Below are 20,771 nucleotides of genomic sequence, written 5' to 3'. Positions count from 1 at the left end.
TATACTGCATACACTACATAACCAAAAGTATGTGGACACCTGCTTGTTGAACATCTCATTCCAAAATTATAGGCATTAACATGGAATTGGTCCCCCTTTAGCTACTATAACAGTCTCCACTCTTCTGGGAAGGCTTTCCACTTGATGTTGGAACATTGCTACGGGGACCTGCTTCCATTCAGCCACAAGAGCATTAGTGAGGTCGGGCACTGATGTTGGGCGATTTGGCTTGGCTCGCAGTCGGTGTTCAAATTTATCCCAAAGGATTCCGATGGGGTTGAGGTCAGGGCTCTGTGCAGGCCAGTCAAGTTCTCCCACACCGATCTCAACAAACCATTCTGTATGGACCTCACTTTGTGCATTGTCATGCTGAAACAGGAAAGGGCCTTCCCCAAACTGTTGTCACAAAGTTGGAAGCACCGCATCGTCTAGAATGTCATTGTATGCTGAATGTAGCGTTTCGATTTCCCTTCACTGGAACTAAAGGGCCTAGCCTGAACCACGAAAAACAGCCCCAGACCATTATTCCTCCTCCACCAAATTTGACAGTTGTCACTATGCATTCGGGCAGGTAGCGTTCTCCTGGCATCCATAAAATCTAGATTAGTCCATTGGACTGCCAGATGGTGAAGTGTGATTCATCACTCCAGAGAACGTGTTTCCACTGCTCCAGAGTCCAATGGTGGCGAGCTTTACACCACTCTAGCCAACGCTTGGCATTGTGAATGGTGATCTTAGGCTTGTGTGCGGCTGCTCGGCCATGGAAACGCATTTCACAAAGCTCCCGAAGAACAGATCTTGTGCTGACATTACTTCCAGAGCCAGTTTCGAACTTGATAGTGAATGTTGCATCCGAGGACAGCTGATATTTGCGTGCTACGCGCTTCAACACTTGTCGGTCCCCGCCACCCCTCCATTTCCTGTAATCCATGATCAGCTCTGTTGTCTGACTGACGTTGGGGGAGAGGTTGTTGTCCTGACACCACACTGATATACCGCTCACACAATATTTAGAGTAAGTTTGGGCTGAGGACTTAATAACCTGAAGAGCAGTTGAAGCTGCTGAGATATCATCAAACTGCTGTGCAATGAGCCATTTGTTTCCCTCACTGTGGTGTGAAGCACCCAATCAATGCACCACTTATTTAAGTCTGGGAAAAATAAGATGGGAGGAGCCATCCTACTTCACAGACACTGCATTTTGTTAGAGAGTGTAGCATCTTACGTTAATTCAATCGTCTTGTCAAGCAGTTATATCTCACTAATTCTTAAGACCAAATAGACCATTGCTGTATTTCTATGGATGTTATGGAGACGTTCACCTGTTTTTACTTCTTATCAGTCCTTTTTTCTATGGCATATTAATCCATTTTTAACGGTCTGCTTGAACAATATACTTCCTATAACCATATCCCCAACACAAAGACACACTCTCAGCTTCTCCATCGCTACTACTGCAGTGAGAGGGGAGAAAGCATAGACACATTCACAAAATACATACTGTACCACAACCCTATACAGCTAGATTTGAAATGTGAGGAGTTACTGCCCCCTGGTGGCAGATTTTATGTTTTATCCTTGGATGCGATGGGACCCAGTATTTGTCTGTCTGTCTACCAGAACCGGATGCATGAGAGCATGAAGCTGTTTGACTCCATCTGCAACAACAAGTGGTTCACAGAGACCTCCATCATCCTCTTCCTCAACAAGAAGGATCTGTTTGAGGAGAAGATTACAGGCAGCCCCCTGGCTATCTGCTACCCCGAGTACACAGGTAGAGAATCCTACCAATGTGTGTGTGTGTCCCCCACTGGGCACAGACATCAATTCAATGTCTATTCCACGTTGGTTCAACGTCATTTCATTGAAATGATGTGGAAACAATGTTTATTCAACCAGTGTGTGCCTAGTGGGTCTGTAGCACTGCGACATACAGTGGATTGCACTGCGCTCTGACATAGAAATCATATAGTTGTGATTGTTGAGGCTGTGGCGATTTCAGCAGCAGTAGTAGCTCTAGCAGAATATTGGGGGATATTGAGCACGCCAGTGATGATTTCCAGGAGATGTCAAGTTATAATTCATCAATAGTGTTTTTTATCTTGGAATCAATCAGTAATGTCTGGCATCTCATCACATGCTATAATGCTTCATTTATGTTGACTATGTTCACTACTCAGGAGCCAACAAATACGACGAGGCAGCGAGTTACATCCAGACTAAGTTTGAGGACCTGAACAAGAAGAAGGACACGAAGGAGATCTACACCCACTTCACCTGCGCCACCGACACTAAGAACGTCCAGTTTGTCTTTGACGCCGTCACCGACGTCATCATCAAGAACAACCTGAAGGACTGTGGTCTCTTCTAGAGGCGGGGCCAGGGGAGGCGGGGCCAGAGGAGGAGCTAAGGTGAGGACAAAGATTAGGGGGAAACCAAACATCAAATCCAATGCTGATGATATAGCCCATTATCTCTTTTGGGGATGAGATGACCATGTTAGAAAGGACTAAATCATCAGTATGGTGATGACCAGGGCCCTGTGCTTTGCGCAATCATGTGTCATAGCAAATATCTTATCCTGTATTTTAAGCCTTATCCGTACATTAGCATCACACCAAAAGCGAACAAAATATTCTAAGGATGGTGCTGGACTGTTGGCTGAAAAATCTTTAAATAAAGGTTACAATCCAGGCATGTCACATGACTGCACAAAACACAGGGCCCGAGTCATAACTGAGAACATTATAATTCACTGTATCACAATTCCAGTGGTTCAGAAGTTTACATACAGTAAGTTGACTGTGCCTTTAAACAGCTTGGACAATTCCAGAAAATGATGTCATGGCTTTAGAAGCTTATGATTGGCTAATTGACATAATTTGAGTCAATTGGAGGTGTACCTGTGGATGTATTTCAAGGCCTACCTTCAAACCCAGTGCCTCTTTGCTTGACATCATGGGAACATCTAAAGAAATCATCCAAAACCTAAAAAATGCCAGACTAAGGTTTGCAACTGGACATGGGGACAAAGATCGTACTTTTTGGAGAAATGTCCTCTGGTCTGATGAAACAAAAATAGAACTGTTTGGCCATAATGACCATTGTTATGTTTGGAGGAAAAATGGGGATGATTGCAAGCCGAAGAACACCATCCTAACCATGAAGCCAGGGGGTGGCAGCATCATGTTGTGGGGGTGATTTGCTGCAGGAGGGACTGTTGCATTTCACAAAATAGATGATATCACGAGGAGGCAAAATTATCTAGATATATTGAAGCAACATCTCAAGACATCAGTCAGGAAGTTAAAGCTTGTTCGCAAATGGAGCTTCCAAATGGACAATGACCCCAAGCATACTTCCAAAGTTGTGGCAAAATGGCTCAAAGGACATCAAAGTCAAGGTATTTGAGTGGCCATCACAAAGCCCTGGACTCAATCCTATTGAAAATGCGTGGGGAGAACTGAAAAAGCGTGTGCGAGCAAGGAGGCCTTTAAACCTGACTCAGTTACACCAGCTCCGTCAGGAGTCATGGGCCAAAATGCACCCAACTTGTTGTTGAAAGCTTGTGGAAGGCTACCTGAAACGTTTGACCCAAGTTAAACAATTTAAAGGCAATGCTACCAAATATGAATTGAGTGTATGTAAACCTCTGACCCACTGGGAATGTGATGAAAGAAATAAAAGCTGAAAAAAATCATTCTCTCTACTATTATTCTGACATTTCACATTCTTCAAATGAAGTGTTGATCCTAACTGACCTAAGACAGGGAATATTTACTAGGACTAAGTGTCAGGAATTGTGAAAAACTGAGTTTAAATGTATTTGGCTAAGGTGTATGCAACTTTCCGACTTTAACTGTACATGATGTATGATTTTGTTTTCTGATGGTTAAATTGACTCAGCAGTACATCATAGATAGACCCCCTGCATGGCATACATGTAAAAACGTTTCCCTTTCTCATTACCATACATACATACACAAACTACACGTCTCATATTTAATACACATTTGCTCAGCCATGTCTGGGCTAGCTTACCCTTTATGCCTCTCTTCGCCAGGAATGCTTGTACAATGAGTCTGCTGCCTGGGGGATAGAGTGGACAGACACACCACCGTCACAGACGGACTGTACCGGCCTTGAAAGCTCCTGCTTTTCTATATGGGGGAAAAAACATAACAAACTGAGAAGTTGGGAGAAAAAGCCTTGCAGAATTTTTCCAATGATCACTTATTCTCACCTGTCATGTCCATCCTCTCCCTCTTGTGTACCTTCGTTTATTTTCGTTGCATGTTAGATATTTAATTTGATTAGGGGTCTCTTTTTTTCTTCTTCTGCCAAGTCTGAATTTGATCTCAGATGTAATTCTTTTTTTTCTCTCTTTTCTTTGTTGTTTTATAAGTATTATCCGAGGTTAGAAAAATAGAGGAAACGACTTTTATATACTTTACATTCACTTTACTTTAACAGATGTCGGCATTTTATGAGACGTTCAATTGCATAAGGCTTTTTTGTTGTTGCAGGGAAACGAGTATGGAGAGAGAACATGAGTTGAGAGGAACACGTTTTTGCTAATATTTACATGACATACTAACGTTGTACGCTGTATCATATCACTTATTATCGTTATTACACTTGACTGTCCGTAGACGATCATAGCTGTACTTCTTTAGTCGCCACAATGTAACATTCCTTCCAAAACAATTTACAAAGAGTAAAAGAAAAAAGTGTCAATTTGAAGATTTAAAAACCTTCAAGTTAAAAAAAAAAACAATATTGAATACGTATGTTCCTAACATTGGCATATTTTGTTTTCATCCCAGGTCTTTCTTTTCTCAGTATGTTTGTGCCTTGATGTATGTTTACACCTGTTACATCTAGAGACTTGCTTTCTCCATAGTGTGAATTAGGGCTATTTCTACTCCCATACCATTCACACGGCGTATAAAGAGGAAACATAATATATCACAGTGATGAGAAAGAAATGAACAATGATAGTGTTTTGGTAAATATTTCAAATGCTTTGAAAGCCCTACTATTGTTTAATTTAAATAAAGTTTGGATCACCTCAATTACCATTCTCCTGGTGTGTCTCTAGAATAATTGGACCTATCCACAGATTCCACTGTAAGAATGCCCTTTTCAACATGGCATGGCAATGCTAATCACATTTAATTAGGGTCTTAAAGGTAAGTAGAACATCCCCATAAGGTAAACATTGCACATCCATCCTAATGCACACACATGTAAACGAGAATGTATCAACAGTGCCAACAATGCTTCATCCCCCAATTACATGGAGTATTCATATACATGAGGAACAGACCATGGAGGGTGATGAGGAGGGGCTTTTGTACATTCAAATGTAGAGCTATGGACATGATCTGCCTAAGCCTATACAGACCGTGATGTGCAGTCTTGCTCAATTCCAATAAATTGATTGGGGACAATGTAACAGTCCAGCTCCAGGATTTGCACTGTAAAACTGCCATTAAGTAAAGAATGCAGCGAATGGTGTAGGCATTGGGACAACAATGGACTCCCAACAGCCCAGGGTACCAGGCGCCCAGGTAAATCAGGGAGTAAAATAGGATGGGGGTAGTTTGAGTGTTCAAGCTTTGAGCCGTTCCGTGGTTCCAGAACAATCCGTCTGGTGGTGCTACACGCCTCTATGTGCTTCAAATCAAATGTAGCCTAACTGCATCCACGCGAGAAGTGCCCTTTATTCACTGTGTTCGAAATGAAAGGTTTTTCTTATTATTTCTCTATAGAGTAATGCAACTGATTACATAAACTAGGTAGGTCTAGACCTTTTTCAACAAAGCATCATGCGCGTTTTGCGGCAACTTTGAACTAAACGTTGCACACAGGTGAAGAAGCCTAAATCCAAAAATTGTCTGTTGGACTATGTAGGCTAACAGCCTATGATAATAGAGAAAACATCAAACAATATAGTTTAGCTACTCCAAACGGTGATAAATAGTCTACGTTATAGGCTAGACCCTGTCCCTACGATTGATGGGCTATGTGTCTCCTTGCCCAGTCTGAGACAAATAATAAAAATAAAAAAACATCGTCTCGTCCATGATTAACACATGACTGAAATCTGAAGTCCTGGCAATTGTTTTAATTCCACGCATAATCCAGCAGAACTTCTCAGGTGATGGAGATGTTTTGACGCGGTGTTTAGGTGTTGGGTCGTATTTCAGGCGCGTTGCTATTGGCGCATTCTGTGATGCGCGCAGTTGACTGGCTGCCTAGGAAGAGACTGCGCTCACAAAGTAGACGGCCGGCCCTACCAACACATGCACTCTACTGTCTGAGTGGCGTTGAGTGGACATCGGATTTACTGACAAAGTTGCAACCGCTTTGGATTAATTGTTCTATCAGAGGAGTCAATTATTCACCGATGTAAGTAGCCCGATCTAGAGAAATGCATCCTATAGGCTAGGCAAATTTAGCGCTAGAGAACATCATTTTGTATGCTGAATAATTCTTGTCTTTTTGCAGGATAAAGTAATACATTTGGAATTCATACCATCAGACACGACAAGAGCAATGGTAAGTTTATTTTGTAACATTTCCAGAGTGTTATTTGTAGATGATTGTATGTGCTCTTTTGTGTGAAGTGCCTATACATTTCTCCCTAACAGTTGTACAGAACAGTCGGGGAGGTTATTATCGTGAGCGGCTGAATGTTGTGGTAAATAAAAACAAATGTTCGGCGCTTATAATTTTACGCCCCTCCGGTGACAGTTAGACAATACAGAGCAGCTGAGAATAATTGTAGGATATAGACGACAATTTGTTGGAAAGATGACAAACTCTTGTTATTATTCCATTTGAACTTTAAGGCCTAAATCCAGTTCCTTAACAAACTTTTCTTGAGAAATACTGTCTTGTTTATTGCTTACTTTTCCCATAGGCTACTTAGTCATTTCTGGCCGATGCAGTTGCAAATGTCTGGAAATCAGAATATATTTTACCTGGTAACTTACAATAGACATATTTAATGGTGCGTTATATATGTGTTATTGATGATTAATCAAGGATCAATAATGTCATAGACATGTCATTATCATTTCTGTACATGCCTCCCTCCACCATATGTGGAGTCCTTCCTTCTGAGTCTTTCCTGTAGCACAGATATGGCCTTGTTTATTTATTTATTTATTTCACCTTTATTTAACCGGGTAGGCTAGTTGAGAACAAGTTCTCATTTACAACCGCGACCTGGCCAAGATAAAGCAAAGCAGTTCGACACATACAACAACCCGGAGTTACACATGGAATAAACAAAACATACAGTCAATTTACATCAAAGTTGGATCAGCCTGTAGTGTGGTTTTCCACTTTCATTTTGAGTGTGACTCCAAATGCAGACCTCCATGGGTTGATAAATTCGATTTCCATTGATAATTTGTGTGTGATTTTGTTGTCAGCACATTCAACTATGTAAAGAAAAAAAGTATTTAATAAGAATATTTCATTCATTTAGATCTATAGATGTGTTATTTTAGTGTTCCCTTTATTTTTTTGAGCAGTGTATAAAGTATTGAGTGAGAACAGTAGTTCTTTGATCATGATACACTCTAATGAGCTTTCTATGAAAAAAAGTTTACTAGGCAGTTGTTTTTAGTGACAGTTCTCCTCTTTGTCTCTCTGAGGTGGGCGAATTGCTCAGCTCCACATAACATCACATTTGATTTGTCACGTGCCGAATGCAACAGGTGTAGGTAGACCTTACAGTGAAATACTTACTTACAAGCCCTTAACCAACAATGCAGTTTTGAAAATATACAAAAGTAACCAATAATTAAAGAGCAGTGGTAAAATAACAGTAGCGATGCTATATACCCTACAGGGGGTCCCGGTACAGAGTCAATGTACATGTAGGCAATATGTAAATGTGGGTAGAGTTAAAGTGACTATGTATAGATAATAAACAGAGAGTAGCAGCAGAGTAAAATAGTGGGGGGGGTAGCCATTTGATTAGCTGTTCAGGAGTCTTGTGGCTTTGGGGTAGAAGTTGTTAAGAAGCCCTTTGGACCTAGACTTGACGCTAGAAAAAGACCTAAAAGTAGAAAAAGTCTATATACAGTGTGTGCAAATGAGGTTAGATAAGGGAGGTAATGGCAATAAATAGGCCATGGTGGAGAAGTAATTACAATATAGCAATTAAACACTGGAGTGATAGATGTGCAAATGATGAATTTGCAAGTAGAGATACTGGGGTGCAAAGGAGCAAGATAAATAAATACATACAGTGTGGGGATGGGGTAGTTGGATGGGCTATGTTCAGTGATCTGTAAGCTGCTCTGACAGCTGGTGCTTAAAGTTAGTGAGGGAGATATGAGTCTCCAGCTTCAGTGATTTTTGCAGTTCGTTCCAGTCATTGGCAGCAGAGAACTGGAAGGAAAGGTGGCCAAAGCAGGAATTGGCTTTGGGAGTGACCAGTGAAATATACCTGCTGGAGCACGTGCTACGTGTGGGTGCTGCTGTGGTGACCAGTGAGCTGAGATAAAGTGGGGCTTTACGTAGCAGAGACTTGTAGATGACCTGGAGCCAGTGGGTTTGGCGACAAATATGAAGTGAGGACTAGCCAACGAGAGCGTACGGGTCGCAGTGGTGGGTAGTATGTGGGGCTGTGGTGACAAAACGGATGGCAATGTTATAGACTGCATCCAGTTTGTTAAGTGGAGTGTTGGAGGCTATCTTGTAAATGACATCGCCGAAATCGAGGCTCAGTAGGGTGGTCAGTTTTACGAAGGTATGTTTGGCAGCATGAATGAAGGATGCTTTGTTGCGAAATAGGAAGACGATTCTAGATTTCATTTTGGATTGGATATGCTTAATGTGAGTCTGGAAGGAGAGTTTACAGTAACCAGACACCTAGGTATTTGTAGTTGTCCACATATTCTAAGTCAGGGCCGTCCAGAGTATTGATGCAGAACGAGCAGGCAGGTGCGGGCAGCGATCGGTTGAAGAGCATGCATTTAGTTTTACTTGCATTTAAGGGCAGTTGGAGGCCACGGAAGGAGAATTGTATGGCATTAAAGCTCATCTGGAGGTTAGTTAACACAGTGTCCAAAGAGGGGCCAGAATAATACAGAATGGTTTCGTCTGCGTAGAGGTGGATCAGAGAATCACCAGCAGCAAGAGCGACATCATTGATGTATACAGAGAAGAGAGTCGGCCCGAGAATTGAACCCTGTGGGCGCCCCCATAGACTGCCAGAGGTCCGGACAACAGGCCCTCCGATTTGGCCTTGGAGCATTATCTCTTACCTTAACCAATGACTGACTGGTGCTCTCTACCGGTGTTTAATAACACCGCAGTAATGGAAGGCTGCAGGGTACAGTTTTGCTGCTTTTTGACTGTAACGCCAGTGTTACACTATACGCTCTAATGTTATGCTAGGGAAATTGGGTTTCCATGTCCAGGGCTGACAGTGGGGACTTGTGAAGAGCAGAATCAAAACAGTTGCTTTGTGAGAAGGTGTTGATGTTCATAGTGAACCATTGTTAGGTAAATGAAAGCTTAAAAGTACCGGTGGCCTGGCTTTGGTCCCAGGTTAGAGCGGGTCCACCAGAGCCATGAGACACGTGTAGATGGAGACCGAAAAGTCTGAGCCTCTTGGGTAAAAAACCCAGAGGTAAATCCTTTGTGGAAATGTGCAACATATTTATGTGCCTCTTTCAGATTCTCTCCGACATTGGGTTTAGGGCACAATTTCTATCAACCGAGCCTTTCGGGGTATTGTATTGATGAGTCAGACCTCCACGCTATTGTGAAGGACAATGCACATGGCAGACCTTTCAGTGTTTAATGCGCCTCCAAGGCCCTGTCTCACTCTGTCAAACAGAGCTCTCCTCTACAGCCAAATGGTTAAGTTCCCACAGCTGTGATAACATCAGGGCATCATCTGATGCTGATTTGGTCTCCTCACTGTGCCTCCAAACAGCACTCTGGCCTAAGACGGATGAGGGTTGAGAGGTAGCAAACACAAACATGCTACACAAGCATGCTACAAAACATGGAAAAACCTTGTAGGATTATTAAAATTGAAAGTTGAACAAATTGCATCATTCTAAAGCTGTTATTTTTGGTGATTTGTAGTACAGGGGGAACTGTTTTTTAAACAAGAAATGTCCTGTGCATACAGTAGCCTGTGTTCTGTTCGCTACAACACCCGAGTGAATGGGATTGATCTTGAAGTGTTGCCATGTCACCTTTTAACCTTGATGTGATAAAATGGATTCAGTGGTGGTTCCCAAACCATCTGGTCGTTAAGGCATCCTGAGAATATTGTTGTAATGCAACTGAATGCTATGGAAGCTCGTGTCATTCAGACTCTGTCATTCAGACTTCTATATTTCAGATGATTTGGTGATGACTTTGATATGATTCATATACACAGGGTTTCTTACTCCCATTGTGTAATTCCAGAACGGTGATGTCATTTCCTGCCGGACAACATGGGCTAATCCAGAAGGCATCCTGTGATTCTTGTGTACAGTAAAGGATGTGTAATACTGAGTGCCTCTAAAAATGTATCAGTCTCTAGTTTGTCTAACCGAAAGAGGCAGTGAGGGTTTCCCTGTATATCCTGTTCCCACAAGCCATATTCTAATCAACTCAGAGCATACCGCTGAGAAGCTTCTCCATAAAGCTGCTCTGAGGTTTGGGTGGAATGTCTGACTTGATATGTGGTGGTGGTACGGCTGCATCGTGTGATCTCAGCTGATTAGAATCTTGGTGCAGTGCTGGATAGAAGCACAGGAAACTACTTAAGCTTTTGGGCCAGGAGTTGGTCCATTCATTTCAAGTGCTCTGTTACACATTTTGTTCTGAAATGTTCTTAAACCATGTATGGAGGAGTCAGTGTTTTCAGTTTGTCAGTAACCAACCTGTTATATCTCCCTGTCTTTCTAGCTGTGTCTGCGGGACTCTGGAGACTGTTTGATGGACCAGATGCAGTACATGATGAGGTCCTTGCAGGATCTGAAACACATGAGAAGGCCGCTCAGCGAGCCCTCCGGACGCTCTGACGCCGTGACGCGCGTTTGCCAGCGGGGAGCGCAGCAGCGGGAGCGCCTGACATGCCTCCGTAGACCCATCTCTGAGGCCAGCGAGGCCAGCACCTATGACTCAGCTTGCTGCCTGGCCAGCCCCGTGGAGGAGGAAGAAGAGGTGGAGGAGGAAGGGCAGGAGCGGCTAATGCAGAGCTCCCCTAGCAGTGAGAAGAGTATGGAGTTTGACTCAGGCTACTCAGAGGCGTCCTGGCAGGATGACGGCGTGGTGCTCAGGAGGACCAGGAACGTACGGGTGTCTAACTCTGCCTGCCTCCGAACCAACCGGGGAGTAGGCTCTGCCGACCGGATCCGGCCCAAGTCCACGTCAGACGCTTGTCTGGAGCGCTGGACGTCATTTGAGGCAAGCAGCGACCCGGAGGACTGGACCACGTCACTGCTGAGCCGCAGCAGGAACAGACAGCCCTTGGTGCTGGGGGACAACAGCTTCGCTGACCTCATTAAGAACTGGATGGACTTGCCAGAGTGTCCTGAGCCAGCAGAACTCAAGCCCCACGCAGGCCGGCGCCTGGCCAAGGACCTCCTGGTCAACATGAGGAGGAAGCTGGCGGGGATGTCAAAAAGCGTGGAGATGAGGGCCAGACCAGCAGACTCCACCAGGGTCAGTAGGGTCGCGGCAGCCCCGAAACGCATGTCCTGCCCTGTAGGCTTCCAGCCACGCAAACCCTTCTTTCACCAATCCCACACAGGCCTGCATGAACTGGGGACGGACTTCTACCAGTTCAACGCTCTCATGAAGACAGGCAGCCGACAACCTATCATATGTAATGACATTATCGGGTACATCTGATCTGAGTGATGTTACAGCTACGGACTCCTACCACAGACTAATGTTATTTTATTTTGTATATGCGCTTTATGTGGAAATAATGTTGAAATTGTTACAATAATAAAGTTTTTTTTATTGAAAAGGGAAAAAGTGTTGACTGCAATAATTATTAACTTTAACTCTTCTTAAGTTAAGTTCTTAAGTTTTTTTTATTATTAAGTTTTATTATTAACTATTAAGTTTTATTCTTAAATGACTAATGGAATAATAAGGCATGCTTAGGTTCAGCTGTAAAAAAGGTAATGACATTCTCGATTACATCTGGGTATAAACACTCTAACACATTCTTTAAATGACCTGTCAACTGACCAACATAATGGCAGTCAGAAATCTTGCCTTTGAATACCTGCTTATTTGAATACAAATAGCAGGGTGGGTGTTGCTGTATTGTGTTTCTACTGTCAGATGGGAAGTTGAACATTATATTTCCAAATGTGGGTTGTTAAGCCCCGTTTATACCTGGTGCTATCAAACATTCTGATTGTGCCCACATTTTTAGACAGATGTAGGCGATTAAAATACACGTAGTGATCTGATCTTCCTGACCACCTCTGGAGGTAGTCAGGCACACATTGTCTCTGGATAGCGATTAAGTGAAAACGGATCTGGATGGTCAAACTATTTAAATCATCATTTACAGGCCTCTAAAATCATTGAAAGGTAGCACCGCTGACTTAAGGCATCAGTAATGGTCTTAAAATAAATACAATCATATTATTTTGAATTAATATCTGTTAAATCATTTGCATACAGGGGGGCATTAGCTAATCTGGTCACAAAGTGGACACAGTGGATGGATAACAGACTAATTTAAATACAATTTGTTCATGTGACAAACTTGATCAGATAGGGATCGGATCATATTGATCAGATCACGAAACTCCCACGTTAGCGCAAGGTGTAAAGAAGGCTTAGATGTGTCATATGATGCTTAGATCTAAAGGGAGTAGCCCTGTAAATGTGCAGCCTTCTAAAGACCAGTTGTCAAAACAGTCATATACATGTACATTGTTTAATGTAGCCACACACTTAGGGTTATTCAATCTGTATCGCTAAGGCACGATGGAAATGTAAAGGTAATTTCCTATTAAACCGACATCTGCAGCATTTACTGTGAACGCAATCTCCTCTATGTGAACATTGCCTTGAAATTTAAATCACTCTGTACCGCAGAATTTCCGCGATACGGATTGAATAGAGCCCTAAAATAACTCAAAGGGATTTTATTACATTTACAACATGAACACATCAATTAATTTATTGGAATCTAGAAACAAAAGGAAAGAAGCAGAGAAGCACTTTTTCTTTCTAAATCAGTCACCTAATGAACAAAATCCAATCACTAAACATAGGCCCATGTAGCAAAGTAGTGTATTTCAGAATAGACCTACAGATCTATCCTACTATCCATCTGGGGGCTTAATTTGAAAGAGATTACTCCATGTGCATGTGAGACCTAGTGCTGGGTAGGTCTCCACAGAGAGAGACTGATCTTAGATCCCAGAGGGAGCGAGACCAGGAATAAGATGTTTACTTCTGAGGACAGAGAGGAAGGTCTGCTCACAGCCTCCTGCCGCGGTGGTTGATGAGCTCATGGCCTGGGTCCCCCTGGGGTTTCTGTGTGTGTGTAGGGGGGGGGTTGTTGGACTGGGCAGCTGTGTCCAGATGGTGACAGATTCAGTGAGCCTCTACTCACCCGACCCTCAATATGCCAGCACAAAGCTGACCAGGGGGCCGAGGCTCTGACTAGTCCGGGGAACCAGTCCAGCAGACTCCAGCCCAACCCAGCAGGCCTGGGCCAACTCATCTAATCCATATGCCCTGGCATATCCTCACAGCGCAACTTCCCAAACACAGTCACGCAAATCTAATGATGTTTGCAAACATTGCCTCAGCATCTGTCACTTGGCATTACCCAAGGCCCAAGTTGATAAGAACAGATAATGAAGTAATCAAGGCTTGCCAGGCAGAGGCCAGAAGCAGATGCATCTCTCTAAATCACGGTCAAGCGGAGAGATCCCCTACAACCGCTTCAATCCCTCCTCTGCAAGTGGACTGGGTTTATTTTTGGACAGTTTAGGGAAGTAATGTGTTACTTCATCCCTCCGCGCTTCTCTATTTCCAGATGTTCTATGTGGGTCAATTTCAATGAGTTCCGACTCGCACTGGTAAAATCAAATGAAAGTGTTTTGGCCGAGTACACAGTTCAGCAGGTGTTATAGCGGGTGCAGCCAAATGCTTATGTTCCTAGATCCTAATGATGCAGTAAAATGTAAGATCATTCTTTTTTTTTACAAGAAATCAAGAATGGCGGGATGAATTTGATTAACAACCCAAATAGCGTTTTAGCAAGTCATCAAATGCAACCTATACGTATGTACACTGGGAGAATTTACACAACATCAGCTAGGAATGATATGTTTGGGTGATTTGAAAAGCCATAGTCAATCGATCAATAATCAAATAATTATTTTAGCAAAAAATGTTTATCTTTAATTTCAAAATCTGTAGAAGACATGAGAAAAGAAAGGTTCAGTACTTTTGTGAAGCATCACAGCGGAGTTGAAAAATATATGGCAAATAGAAATCCAATAAGGATGGTGTTTAAGAGATAGATGGGAGGGGTTGATTGAAGCTGAAGGGTGGGACTAATAACAACAAGATAACCAATGTATATAGGTTCAGAAATGTTGTCGAATAGCACAGTTACAAACATAAATCAGAAATAGAAGAAGGCCAGGACTAAAAACAAACAAAATATCACTAATGTGAAATAGATTGTGTCTGTAAAATGTGTATAGTATGTATAAACTGAAGGTAGAAGCCTAAGTGTTATTGTTTATTAGTTTACTCCAATTGGGGGAGGGGTGGTAGGGTTGCGGGGAATAATAAAGGTATATTCTAAAAATAAGTGTGTATATGTATGTTCAGTTGAAGTCGGAGGTTTACATACAATTAGGTTGGAGTCATTAAAACTCGTTGTTCAACCACTCCACAAACTTTCTGTTAACCTCTTCAACCTATGGGGGCGCTATGTCATTATTGGATAAAAAACGTGCCCGTTTTAAGCGCAATATTTTGTCACGAAAGGATGCTCGACTATGCATATAATTGGCATCTTTGGAAAGAAAACACTCTGACGTTTCCAAAACTGCAAAGATATTATCTGTGAGTGCCCCAGAACTGATGCAACAGGCGAAACCAAGATGAAACTTCAAACAGGAAATGAGCAGGATTTTTGACGCTCTGTTTTTCATTGTCTCCTTATATGGCTGTGAAAGCGCCACGAATTAGCCTGCCCTTTCTATCGTTTCTCCAAGTTGTCTGCAGCATTGTGACGTATTTTTAGGCATATCATTGGAAGATTGGCCATAAGAGACTACATTTACCAGGGGTCCGCCCGGTGTCCTTTGTTGAAATTGTTGCGTAATCTCCAAGCTGCTCGCATTCATCCATGTGATTGAGACAGAGAGGATACTTCCAGGAATGATATATCATGAAGAGATATGTGAAAAACACCTTGAGGATTGATTCTAAACAACATTTACCATGTTTCAGTCGATATTATGGAGTTAATGTGGAAGAAAGTTTGGCGTTTGGATGAATGAATTTTCTTTTTTTTTTGGTAGCCAAACATGACGCAGACAACGGACCGATTTCTCCTGCACAAATAATCTAAAGCTAAATGCTAACGCTAAATGCTAAATGCTAAATGCTAGTTTGCTATAGTTGAGAAGCATATTTTTGAAAATCTGAGATGACAGTGTTGTTAACAAAAGGCTAAGCTTGAGAACTAGCATATTGATTTCATTTCATTTGCGATTTTCATGAATAGTTAACGTTGCGTTATGGTAATGGGCTTGAGGCTGTAGTCATGATCCCGGATCCGGGTTGGCTCGACGCAAGAAGTTAACAAACTATAGTTGACCATCGTTATGTTTGGAGGAAAAAGGGGGATGCTTGCAAACTGAAGAACACCATCCCAACCATGAAGCATGGGGGTGTTAGCATCATGTTGTGGGAGTGCTATGCTGCAGGAGGGACTGGTGCAATTCACAAAATAGATGGCATCATGAGGAAGCAAAATTATGTGGATATATTGAAGCAACATCTCAAGTTAAAGCTTGGTTGCAAATGGGTCTTACAAATGGACAATGGCCCCAAGCATACTTCCAAAGTTGTGGCAAAATGGCTTAAGGACAACAAAGTCAAGGTATTGGAGTGGCCATCACAAAGCCCTGACCTCAATGCTACAGAAAATGTGTGGGTAGAACTGAAAAAGCATGTGCGAGCAAGGAGGCCTACAAACCTGATTCAGTTACACCAGTTCTGTCAGGAGGAACGGGCCAAAATTCACCCAACTTATTGTGGGAAGCTTGTGGAAGGCTACCCGAAACGTTTGACCCAAGTTAAACAATTTAAAGTCAATGCTACCAAATACTAATTGAGTGTATGTAAACTTCTGACCCACTGGGAATGTGATGAAAGAAATAAAAACTGAAATAAATCATTCTCTCTTCTAGTATTCTGACATTTCATATTCTTCAAATAAAGTGTTGATCCTAACTGACCTAAGTGTCAGGAATTGTGAAAAACCGAGTTTAAAAATATTAGGCTAAGGTGTATGTGAACTTCCGACTTCAACTGTATGTATATAGATATATTTACCCCCAAAATATTTGGGGGATTGGAAATTATGCAGACAATTACATTGATGGAAGCAACAATCTACCCGTGATATTAAACCTGATCCACCCCCTATAAAAAATAAATAAAAAATAAGTAAAATAAGAATGATATGTACGTACAGCAGTAGATATTGGAGTAAGCCATGTCAAGAATGCAGTGTATAATTAACATATGTTGTAACTAAAATACAATGTACATTAGTATAAATATTATGATGTATATGTTGGGGATACAGAATTTAAATACACAGTGTGAAATGGGAAGTGACCACTGGTTCATTGTCTCTATAGCATGGAACAGCACCAATGGCTGTGTGTGTGTATTTGAGTGTGTGTGATCGCTTGTGTGTGTGTGTTTTGTGTCAGTGAGAGTGAATCACCTGGTAGACAGCTAGTGATGGCTGTTCAACAGTCTGATAAAATGGTAATATAAGCTGTTCAATAGTCTGATGGCCTGGTAACATAATGTCAGGACCCGGTTACGAACCCGGGTCCCCGGAGTGAGAAACAGTCACTTAAACAACTGAGCCACGAATAGTCGGCAGAACCCAGAAGATGAGGCAGACACAGCAGTACTTGAGACGGTGTATTTAATGAAGTAAAAAGTGAAGTTCTTCAGGAAAACATGTAACTCCACAACCTCAAAAGGAATTCCACAAGAACAAAGATAATCCTCCAAGACAAAAAGGTAAATCCACAAGGTGGAAGGTATAGCACAAAAAGCCTCAAAAGATACTCAAAAAACAAACAAACAAGAACAAAAAACAGAATTCCACAAGAGAGTCCACCAGGATCAACAAGAGTTCACAGAGTACTAGGGCTGGGTGCTAACATACAAACACAGAGCACAGAACTGAGGAAAACAAAGGGTTTAAATACAATCAGGGGAAACGAGGCACAGGTGCAAATAATAATGGGGATCAAGGGAAAACAAAAGGTCAAAAGGCACAATGGGGGCATCTAGTGACCAAAAACCGGAACAACCCTGGCCAAATCCTGACACATAAGCTGTAAAACAGTCTGATGGCCTTGTAATATAAGCTGTTCTTTAGTCTTTCTGTCTTAGCATGGACCTGTACTGTCTCTGTCTGTCGGTCTGTGGCGTGTGAACAGTTCGTGGCTACGGTCCTTAATTATGTTTTTGGCCTTCCTTTGACACCGGGTGCTGTAGATCTCCTGGAGGGCATGCCCTCACAACCCTTTGGATAACCATGTAGTTGAGGGCGGAGCAGTTGCTGTACCAGGTGGTGATGCAGCCTGACAAAATGCTCTCAATGTTGCATCTCTAGAATGGGGCCATGCCAAATTTCTTCCGCCACCTGAGGTTTTTCAACACGATATCAGTGTGGCGAGACCATTTCAGGTCCTCAGTGATCTGCAAGCCGAGGAACTTGAAGTTTTTGACTACATCCACTTTGGCATGATCCCTGATTAGCTCCTTTGTTTTGTTGATGTTGAAAAATAGGTTATTTTCTTGCCATCACTCCGCCATGGCTCTAACCTCCTCCCTGTTGGTTGTCTCGTCGTTCTTAATAAATCAGGCCTAAAAATGTTGTGTCGTCAGCAAACTTGATGATTCAGTTGGATGGAAACATGACCCAGTCATGGGTGTACAGGGACTACAGGAGGGGCTGAGCACACACCTCTGGGGTGTTGAGGATCAGCATGGCAGAGGTGTTGTTGCACCATCTGGCGTCGGCCCGTCAAGAAATCTAGGACCTCGTTGCACAGGGAGGAGTTCAGACCCAAGGCCTCGGGCTTAATGATAAGTTTGGCGGGCTAAACTGTAGTCGATAAACAGAATTCTTACATAGGTATTCCTCCTGCCCAGGTGGGATAGGACAGTGTGCAGTGCAATGGCGATCACATCGTCTGTGTATCTGTTGGGGTGGTATGCATATTGTAGTGGATCAAGAGTGTCTGTTATGTTGGAGGTGATATAGTCCTTGACTTTCAAAGCACTTCATGATGATGGGGCGATAATCTTTTAGTTCAGTTTCCTTGGCTTGCTTGGATACAGGAACAATGGTGGCCATCTTGATGCAACATTCCAGCTAACTGGTCTGTGCATCCTCTGAGGACACGGCTTGGTATGCCATCTGGGCTTGCAGCCTTGTGAGGGTTAACATGCTTGAAGATCCTACTCGTGAGCGGTGGGGGCCCATGTCAGTGGCTCTGTGTTGTTTTCCTTTCGAAGCAGGCAAATAAGGTGTTTAGCTTTTCTGGCATTGAGGCATCTTTGTCCGCGACGTGGCTGGTTTTCCCTTTATAATCCGTGATTGTCTGAAGTCCCTATCACATGTGTTTTATATCTGATCCATTGAATTGTGACTCCATTTGTCCCTGTACAGTTTTTATGCCTCTTTCATTGTTTCGTGGAGGTCATAGGTGGTCTGTTTGTAATTGTCCAGGTTTCCAGACACTTTACCAAGGTTAAATGCGGTGGTTCGGCGGGCAAAGGAGGGCTTTTTATTAATCTTGGAATGGAGAATATTAATGGTCTAAAGTATTTCTCCAGGCAAGAGATGTGTTGGTGGAATTTCGGGAGAATTTTCCTTGCATTTCTTTTGTTAGGAATGCGGCCTCGGGATATGATGTTTCCAGAGTTATTGAAAAAAATGCACATTTTTCCACAATACAAAACAGTAATTTATAATTAATAAATTTGATCAATCAATCAAATGCATTTATAAAGCTCTTTTTACATCTGCAGATGTCACAAAGTGCCGTACAGAAACCCCAACAGCAAGCAATGCAGATGAATGGGGGCTAGAAAACACGGGGGCTAGGAAATAGCGCGGGGCTAGGAAAAACTCCCCAGAATGGCAGGAAACTAGGAAGAAACCTAGAGAGGAACCAGGCTCTGAGGGGTGGCCAGAAATCTTCTGGCTGTGGAGATTATAAGAGTACATGGCCATTAACGCCAGATAGTTCTTTAAGATGTTCAAACATTCATAGTAATCACAGTGGTTGTAGAGGGTACAACAGGTCAGCACCACCTAAATGTCAGTTGGCTTTTCATAGCCGAGCATTCAGAGGTCGAGATAGCAGGTGCAGTAGAGAGGGAGAGAAAGCGAGGGAGAGTCAAAAACAGCATGTCCCAGATAAGGTAGCACGTCCGGTGAACAAGTCAGTGTTCCATAGCAGGCAGAACAGTTGAAACTGGAGCAGCAGCATGACCAAGTGGACTGGGGACAGCCAGAAGTCATCAGGCCAGGTAGTCCTGAGGCATGATCCTAGGGCTCAGGTCCTCCGGGATGAGAGGGAGAGCAGGAAAAATAATTGGAGGGAGCAGTTAAATTCACACAGGACACGAGATAAGACAGGAAAATGACACCCGATATAACAGTGAACATTCTAGTGAACTTTCTAGCAGAAGTATTTAGCACTAACTGAAGTTTATTTAGTGCTTGTCAGATCAAACAGCAGATCTCTTTGTTTCTTGGAACCTATACCTAGCATCTCTGTTTTGTCCGAGTTTAAAAGTAGAACATTTATCACCATCCACTTCCTTATGTCTGAAACACAGGCTTCCAGGGAAGGCAATTTTGGGGCTTCAGCATGTTTCATCGAAATGTACTGCTGTGTGTCGTTCGCATAGCAGTGAAAGTTGACATTGTGTTTCCGAATGACATCACCAAGCAGTAGAATATATTGTGAAAACAATAGTGGTCCTAAAATGGAACCTTGAGGAACATCGAAACGTACAATTGATTTGTCAGAGGACAAACCATCCACAGAGACAAACTGATATCTTTCCAACAGATAAGATTTAAACCAGGCAAGAACTTGTCCATGTAGACCAATTAGGGTTTCCAATCTCTCCAAAAGAATGTGATGAACGATGGCAACAAAAGCAGTAAGGTCTAGGAGCATGAGGACAGATGCAGAGCCTTGGTCTGACACCAGTTAAAGGTAATTTACCACCTTCACGAGTGCAGTCTCAGTACTAAGAACTAAGATGGGGGTCTAAAACCAGACTGAAGCATTTCGGATACAATATTTATCTTCAGAAAGTCAGTGAGTTGCGGCGCAACAGCTTTTTCTAAAATGTTTGAGAGGAGTAGGAGATTTGATATACACTGATAGTTAAAAAAACATTTTCCAGGTCAAGGTTTGGCTTTTTCAAGAGAGGGTTTATAACTGCCACTTTTAGTG

General features: G+C 42.6%; 2 protein-coding genes across 2 annotated transcripts in view; both read left to right on the top strand.

Moving 5' to 3' along the window:
• Window positions 1-5,075, top strand: part of LOC124031574 (guanine nucleotide-binding protein G(i) subunit alpha-2) — a 180,631-nt gene extending 175,556 nt beyond the window's left edge. Inside the window, exons 7-9 of the mRNA XM_046342985.1 lie at window positions 1,621-1,774; window positions 2,181-2,411; window positions 4,064-5,075. Coding sequence (XP_046198941.1) covers window positions 1,621-1,774; window positions 2,181-2,371 — 345 coding nt within the window. The 3' untranslated portion in view covers window positions 2,372-2,411; window positions 4,064-5,075. The remainder of the gene's footprint in view (window positions 1-1,620; window positions 1,775-2,180; window positions 2,412-4,063) is intronic.
• A 1,184-nt stretch (window positions 5,076-6,259) lies between these two features.
• LOC124020962 (PAK4-inhibitor inka2-like) lies at window positions 6,260-12,009 on the top strand. The gene is made up of 3 exons (XM_046336280.1): window positions 6,260-6,414; window positions 6,514-6,564; window positions 10,939-12,009. The coding sequence occupies exons 2-3, from the start codon at window positions 6,562-6,564 to the stop codon at window positions 11,884-11,886; spliced, it is 951 nt and encodes a 316-aa protein (XP_046192236.1). The 5' UTR covers window positions 6,260-6,414; window positions 6,514-6,561; the 3' UTR covers window positions 11,887-12,009.
• The last annotated feature ends 8,762 nt before the right edge of the window (window positions 12,010-20,771 follow it).

This window comes from Oncorhynchus gorbuscha, linkage group LG03 (genome assembly GCF_021184085.1).
Source record: "Oncorhynchus gorbuscha isolate QuinsamMale2020 ecotype Even-year linkage group LG03, OgorEven_v1.0, whole genome shotgun sequence".
Classification (NCBI taxonomy): Eukaryota; Metazoa; Chordata; class Actinopteri; order Salmoniformes; family Salmonidae; genus Oncorhynchus; species Oncorhynchus gorbuscha.
This window is presented reverse-complemented; position numbering and strand designations above follow the sequence as displayed.